The 8,364-nt window shown below is 37.6% G+C and overlaps 1 protein-coding gene across 1 annotated transcript; it reads right to left on the minus strand.

The window, feature by feature from the left end:
* Nucleotides 1-520: 520 nt before the first annotated feature.
* Nucleotides 521-5,236, minus strand: LOC147813815 (uncharacterized). The gene is made up of 2 exons (XM_087160121.1): nt 3,374-5,236; nt 521-3,274 (listed from the first exon to the last, which is right to left on the minus strand). The coding sequence occupies exons 1-2, from the start codon at nt 5,234-5,236 to the stop codon at nt 521-523; spliced, it is 4,617 nt and encodes a 1,538-aa protein (XP_087016247.1).
* Between the last annotated feature and the right edge of the window lie 3,128 nt (nt 5,237-8,364).

An 8,364-nucleotide genomic window follows, 5' to 3' on the forward strand; every position in this document is an offset into this window, starting at 1 on the left:
TAGCATAATACGGAAAATAGTTAACTGAAAGTCTGTTAATAATTAAATAGTATATACTATTATTTAGATTGATCTCAAAAACGTGTACCTCATTTTATATGTAAATAAGATAAGATAGGACGTATCATTCAATTTTGAAATTCCAAAAATGCATTATAAAAGTTATAGCGCGTTTTCGATTTCGTTTCATTGAAATTTTAAAGGGGGTGACACAAACATATTTTAAGAACAATAAATGTTGTGTCCTTATGTAAATAACAAGTTAGGAATCTTGAGGCATCTTTATAAAAAGAACTTTGTTTATTATTTTTTCAACTACTCTCTCTAGTTACAGAATCGCTCGTAACCATGGCATCGTGAACAACGTTGCCACCGGAATTTGAGCCAGCACAAAAACAATTAAATTATAACACCTCGTGACACACTCCCACCTTTGATTGTTCTTAATAATCAAACACAAATCTCTTAGACATTCAAAGGTAGAAGAAGCTACAACAGTTGACGTCTGACGAAACTTAAATTAACTGTAACGAGTTGGTTTTCGTAAAGCCCTACCACATTTAGTTTTCATTAAGTCTGTGTATCGTTCATCATCTCTAATCTCTCCAAATTCAGTTTCACCTTTGAGGCTATCAACTTTAGTTTTATCCTTACAGTTATTGATCTTTACTTGTTTAAATGGTTCACGGTTAAATATTTCATTTGTGAAATCGAGTTCCAAAGGATGCAATCGTTGCACAGGACGAATTAGTTCACCTTTTCCAGTTTTCATTTTTACGACTCTAACCGAGTTGTCCTTCCCAGGGAAAACTTCAACTACTCGTCCCATTGGCCAGTCCAATCTCCTTTTGTCACACTCGATGAGGACCACATCTCCAATTTGTATTCGCTTGATAGGTTTTTTATTTTCCTGCCTATGAATAAGCATATTGAGGTACTCTTCCCGAAATCTCTTCCGGAGATCCTCTCTCAATTTCTGTTGATATCTGCACCTTTTGGCCAGGTTGACGCTATCTAAATTGTCTAAGTCAGGCACTCCCACCGTTTGAACGTCCTGAAGGAACATAGCTGGGGTTAGTGGTGTTAAGTCCTCTGGATCTTCAGATAAATAGTTGAGTGGCCTGGAGTTGATAACTGCTTCTGCATCACATAGAACGGTACTCAACTCTTCAAAATTTATGGATGCTTTTCCTAAAACTCTTCTCAGAAGGTTCTTCACCATTTGGACCATACGCTCCCAAAACCCACCCCACCAGGCGGCTGTAGGAGGGCTAAAGACCCATTGAATTCTCAAAATTGAACTCTCTTGAACTATTTTGCTCCAGTCGATAGAAGCCATTAAATTGACCGCTCCAACAAAATTTGTTCCGTTGTCGCTATATATAGTTCGTGGTCTCCCACGTCTTGCTATAAATCTTCTTAGTCCAAGCAAGAATCCATCAGTTGAGAGGCTCTGTATCAGCTCTAAATGGATAGCCCGATACACGGCGCAGGTAAACAATAATATCCAAACTTTATCTCCATTCTTCAAATAGAGTGGCCCTGCCAAGTCAACCCCTGTCACCTCGAAAATCAACGCGTCTCGAACCCTGTCTTCAGGTAGGAAGGCAGGCACGGTTTCTAATTTCTTGGAAGAATATCTCTTACATCGAATGCATCGTTTCAAGATCCTTTGAACAGTCTTCCGACCTCTGAGAACCCAAAAAGTTTGTCGAAGATCTGACAGGACAACTTGAGTTCCACTGTGGCAAGAAACCAGATGCTTTTCATAAATTAACTTTTCCACAAGTGGGTGATCAGACGGTAAAACTATGGGACATTTGAAGTTTTCTTCATCTTCCCTTCTGAAAATTTTTGTCTTTATTCTTATCAGATCGTCGGCATCGCGGAAAGTGTTGAAGCCTTTCAATTTATTCTTCGTGACAGTGTCACCAAAACTTTCCTTCTGCACAATTTTTAGTAGTTTCTGCTCAGCCGAGTTTATATCGTCAACGGATAACTCTCCTCTTCTTATACTACCTGGGTTTCTACAATTTGTGCAGAATCGAAGGATCCATGCTACCATTCTGACTATAGTTGAGTAATTTGAAAACCGCTTCAAATACCAAGTAGTCTCCTGAGTATGAAGATTGGTTACAACTACGGGTTTCTCTCTCTCTCTTGAGACCTCATCTTCATCGGTTTGTTCTGCTGAGTCGGGCCATTCCTCCTTTGACCCTTTAAGCCACTGTGGGCCCTCCCACCACTTAGACTCTTTAAGAGTTTGAACAGAGCATCCTCTCGAAGGGAGATCAGCTGGGTTGCTGTGCCCAGGAACGTGTCTCCACATTTCTCTTGATGAGAGCTGAACTATTTCCTTTACTCTGTTGTTCACAAATGTACCCCAATTTTCGTTGTTCTTAATCCAATGGAGAACGGTCGTGGAATCCGACCAAAAGAATGCAGGTACATCTTTTAAACTCATAGCTTTCTGCATTGATTGTGCTAGTCGAGCGCCAATACTGCATGCCAGTAGCTCTAATCGAGGTATGGTTGTGAGTCGTATCGGCGCGACTCGTGACTTGGCCTGTAGTAGCTGTACATTAACACCCTTTTTTCCTTCTGATCTCAAATAAATTACGCAAGCGTAGCTCGACGCGCTAGCATCACAAAAGGTGTGCAAGCTGAAAGACTGTCGGTATCCTAAAGGAATCACACATCGGGGTATTCGTATGGTTTTCAATTTAGTCAAGTCGGACAGCCATTTGATAAATTTCTTCTCTGCTTCCTCAGGGAGTCGTTCATCCCAAGACAATTTTTTCTTCCAAGTTTCTTGCAGCAACAATTTAGGAATGATTGTCACCGGGCAAGTAAACCCTATGGGATCAAAAACCTTTTGAATGGAGGACAACACATTTCTTCTGGTAAAAGATTCACAGCTGCTATTAAATTGATCAGAATCACAAAAAAGTGCGTCCTCATTTCGGTCCCAGAGAAGACCAAGTACTTGGGAAGGCTCTAATTCAGCGTCACTTGTCGTACTTTCCCAGCCTCTAAGTTCAAAGTTTCCAAGTTGCATTAATTCGGTTGCTCCGGTCACGAAATGAGAAAGTTCTCGAACGGTATCAACTGACGTGACGCAATTGTCCACATAAAAACTTTTCTCTAAAATTTCAGCAACGTCACGATATTTTTGAGGGCAAATGTGTAAAAGGTTGTTGATTACAGCGCCAAGTATAAATGGGCTACAATTCAGTCCAAAGACCAACCGTCTGTGTCTGTACGTCTTCATCTTCTTTTTTTCATAATCACTCCACCAAAAAAATCTTAAAAAATCTCGGTCTTCTGGATTTATAGATATCTGTAAAAAAGCTTTCTTTATGTCTGAAATCACGCCAATATTCCTTTCTCTAAATCTCATCAATATCGATGGAATGGTATCCAATACATTCAAACCCTTGTCTAAGCAGTCGTTGAGAGAAAATTTGCCCTTTTCTTTACTTGCGGCGTCAAATACTGGTCTTACTCTAGTTGTCGAATGTTCCTTAAAAACTCCTCTGTGAGGAAGATAATGACACCTCCCCTTCGGAACTTCATCAGGAACCACCTCTATTATTTGATCCCTTTCCCATTCTTGGAAAACCGACTCATAGGCTAAATATCTTCCTGAAGAAATTAACTTGGATGTGGTGGAAAGAAGTCTTTTTTCGGCAATGATTCGGTTATCCGGAAGATCAGCATTGTCTGTCCAGGGTAATTTAACCATATAGCTCCCATCAATATCAGTTGACAAGGTATCGTTGAAAAATTTCATCACTTCTTCTTCTTTTGGGGCCTTTTCTACAGGATCTTTGATTCCTAAAACTTCCATGTCCCAAAAGTGTTCTATTTTATCACTATGAATTAACATGGTGATACTCACAGAAGCATTAGTGCGTAATGGGTCGTAAGAATCATTGGTGGTTCTGCCCATAACAAGCCAGCCTAAATGAGTTTCACAGGCAATCAACCCACATTGAAGACGTTCCATGTTTCCAGTGAATATCTGTCCGCAAAAGTCGGCACCAATTAACAGTTCTATATCAGGTGAACCTTCTCCGTAATCAGCAATCCATATCTTTTTCTTATATAATTCCTTATTCCACGGTCCTCTTTTAAGTCTAGGAATTGTACCACAAATATACTGCTGATCAAAAACTTGTATGTCCAGAGAGAAATTTCTATTTTGTGGTTTAAGAGTGATTTGGTAAAGCCCATGATCTTTCACTTGCGTCGTAACGCCGCCAAACAATGATTGGGCTAAACTTCTTCTTGTCGTAGGTTTAAGGCCCATTTCCTTAACAGTTCTCTTCAATATGTGAGAATTCTGGGAGCCACTGTCAATAAGAGCTCGAACCAGTTTTCTTTTCCCATTGGCTTCAATATTTACTAAGAGAGTCTGCAGAAGAACTTCGTTACCCTCTTTGGCGACCAACACATTACTTGAATCTACCCTTTCCTTAGCTGTAAACTCCCTTTTGTTTACTGGTAACTCGAAACACATAATTACGTGATGCCGCTTGGAACACATCATACATTTGAGTTTTGCTTTGCACTCTTTAGCTCTATGGTTAGCCTTGAAACAAATATAACACGCTTTCTTATTGCTTAAGACTTCTTTCTTCTTATCCAAAGACCAACTTTGTGCAATGAAGCAATCTCTACTTTCATGAGTCTTGTCACAGAACACACAAAATGGATGCCTCTGGGATATGTCACTAGAAACCAGAGTGCTGGCGGTGGGAATGACTTCGTCGATGTGTTGCTCTTTCTTAGACCTCAACCTTGTCCGAGCACCATCAAATCCATTTCTCGCCAGTTGTAAACGTTCTTCGCCTTCCACCTCGCGTAACAATTCAATCTTCGGAAGACGCATTCTTCGTTTTGTATTTGGCGATAAAGTGACGGAACTCGCCGCTCCAATCAACACAATTTGTTTACTGAAAAATATTTCACTTTCTACTCTTGCCAAATCCATTTTTTGATCATATTCTTCAATCTTATTATACTCAGCTTCAAATTCAACGTCTGTTTTTATATCGTTCAAAATTAATTCGTCACATTCTTTCATTTTATTAAAAACTCTATCTAAAGTAAAACACTGCTGTTTGATGGTTTTACTGTCAGGCGTTTGTTTTTCTAATTCGTCAAATAAACTTCCTATGGTTTTGGTAAAAGTCATTCTAAGTGGTTTACGTTTTCTGATTATGTCCTCCATTATACAAAAATTCAATGCTTTTCCTCTCACTATAAAATATTTCACTAACCTGTGTCAACTACGGATCACGTCGACGGGTCACCAAATGTTGTGTCCTTATGTAAATAACAAGTTAGGAATCTTGAGGCATCTTTATAAAAAGAACTTTGTTTATTATTTTTTCAACTACTCTCTCTAGTTACAGAATCGCTCGTAACCATGGCATCGTGAACAACGTTGCCACCGGAATTTGAGCCAGCACAAAAACAATTAAATTATAACACCTCGTGACAATAAAGTCTCATTATTAGTATGCTGCAGATAATAGTTGACAATTAGATAATAGTCACTGTTATTATAATTGATCGCGTACCTCATTTTATATGCAAATAAAATTATTTTATCTTAAACTCCTTACCTTTCAAAATCGAAGCCTATTTTATCTGAAGACAAAAAAAATTATAATACTTTTGTGGATTATTTCTCGCTTCATTCTGTTCTAATTCATCAAAACTACTAAAGCGGCATATGTTGTCAAGTACATATAATATTTACCTTAAAACATGTTACTAATTCAACAGTGACTACTAATTGTTAATAATCTACACCGACGAGCCAAAGCATTGTGACCACTCCCATATTTTTCAATGAATTCGTCTGGAAGAGGGGTAGGTCATGTGATTAATTTGGAATGGTATTTAGCTGCTGCTAAAGAAGGTAAGGAATTACCATTGCATTTTCTTTTGCAACTATTCTGAAAAGTTACTGATTTAAGCAAATCTGATTGCAATGACCCGAAGACTTGGAACGGGTATCATCGAAACTGCGCAACTAGTGGATTGCTCACAATCTGCCTTTGTAACTATTTATGCTAACTGAATGAATGGCTGTGAGACCAACTGTAGATGCCAAGGTGTAGGACGTCCATACATCATCAATAGGAAAGCATAGTGGTGACTGTACCGCTTGGTAAAGTAAATTCGGTGTCAGACAGTAGCCTAGCTGACATCCCAATACAATGCAGGTCCAAGTGGAAGTGTTTTGGAAGACACAGTTAGCGGACACTTTCGGATATGGGATTGCGCAGACGTCCCACGTGTGCCTCTAACAACAAATTATAGTTCATAATTAACTACGTCTATAGGCGACTCGGAAATATCTACACTTGACCATGGATTGGTTTGGTCAGAAGATTCACCACGTTGTTGGTTGCGTCAAGCTACGCCGTCTTCCAAGCCAACAGTTGCTCACCACATGTACAGCAAGTCATGCACAGGCTAGTAGTGGCGATAGCCATGTTGGGGTTCATTCGTATGGGTGGCCCGGAGGCCCATAGTTGTGTTGATCAGACCCTGAAAGCTGCAGACTTTCTGAGCATACTTGCAGAGCATTTGCATCCATACAAGGCGTATGTTTTCTCAACTGGAAATGGAATCTTCTAGCAGGACAAAGTGTCCATTCACAGGGTGCGAATTGTGTTAGAGTGGTTTGAAGAGTGTAATGATGAATTAAATCATTGTTCTGACAAGAACAATAAGATCTCAATCTGATAGAGCACATTTGTCATGCCATAAAAAGGCAGTTCAAGGACGGAATATCCCAACTTTGAGTGATCGGGGCTTAGAGATTCAGCAATAACTTCCCCAGTTACCTACAAAGAACTTGTAGCATCTATGTCAAGGCTAAAGTTGCAGCTGTTTTTATAGCAGAAAAATGGCGCAACGCGTTCTTAAGTTGATGATTGAAATGTTTGTATTTTCAATGTATATATAACTGCTATTATTAGTACGAAACTTATATTCACGCATCATAATTTGCATGCATATAAAGTTAACTGATCTTGACTGCGTCAATTTCGAAATTTTGAAGAGATATTACGAAAAATACACATTTAAAATTAATTTCCATTTAATTTGATTGTAAGTTCATTTCATTAGTTGAGATAAATTTTAAGAGCTAAGGAAAAGAATACATGTCTGGAAATGTTCAGATTGAGCCGGAAATAGATAGCTTGTCAATGCACCCCATGTTTATTCAACAGGGAAATTTCGTCTCATTTATTCTCGGTCAATTTTAGTTCTCAACCAATCATAAAATGTTTTTTGGTCGCCGTAGCTCTCTGAACTACATTTAAATACAGAGATTCTGGTTTTATGTGACTACGTTAAGTGCAAATACTAAAAAGTTAAACTTTTTAAGTCTTGATACTTAATAAGGAAATTACCTTTTATGCTAAATAGAATTTTTTTTAAAAAATAAAAAGAAATTAATACTGATTTCATCAAATCTTGATACAGATATACAACAACCGAACCAAATTTGATGTTATATATAACAGACAATTTTCATTTTTATTTAACTTTATTTAATGGATTTTATTATGTTATTGTTATCATAGTGTTATTATGAGTATGAGTAAGCCTTTTTACATTTGATTTAATATTTTGTCATTTGACGTTATACATTTGATTAATAATTTTTAAAAAAAATATCAATCTGAATGCCAATTTCAATATAAATTGTGAATCGAAAATTAAGGAAAATGCTTAATTACTTAATGAAGCAAATTCAAATTAAAAAGATAATAAAGAAAAGATTTATGATTTGAATCAACACCCTCCATTAAATCGTGTCCATAAGCAACTCCCAACCTTTCAACTGCAAGAGTAGGAATGACATGCAGTTTTAAAACTGGTCAGACGACGTGGACAGCTCCTGATCTTATACCCCTCTCTCCTAACGTCAAAAAACAACCAATACGAGGATTTTTATTTACGGCAGATTTATCGTTCATCGACGTTTAATCTCCTGTTGCTTTATCGACTGACAAGTTTGAACTCACTATCCTCTGCTCTCCAAACCGTCGTGTGAACGACGCCTTGACCAATTGTGCTACCGGAGAGCAATGCTTTGAATACTTTTTACACATTTATAGTTGAATGATTTATAAATCTGGCTCTATAACTCAGCCGAACTATTTTTAGCTATTTAGAAGGAAAAAAAATTAAGTGACTACTTAATAGAAAAGATCTAGATATCTAATTTTTATAAAACTGAGTATCTGAACAAAATATTCGTGTAAATTTCAGACTTTGTATCCTTACATCAAATTTGAATATTGAAATATACTGAATGCATTTTAAATGTAA

This window comes from Parasteatoda tepidariorum, chromosome 3 (genome assembly GCF_982258835.1).
Source record: "Parasteatoda tepidariorum strain Cologne lab strain chromosome 3, Ptep-v5.0, whole genome shotgun sequence".
NCBI classification, from domain to species: domain Eukaryota; kingdom Metazoa; phylum Arthropoda; class Arachnida; order Araneae; family Theridiidae; genus Parasteatoda; species Parasteatoda tepidariorum.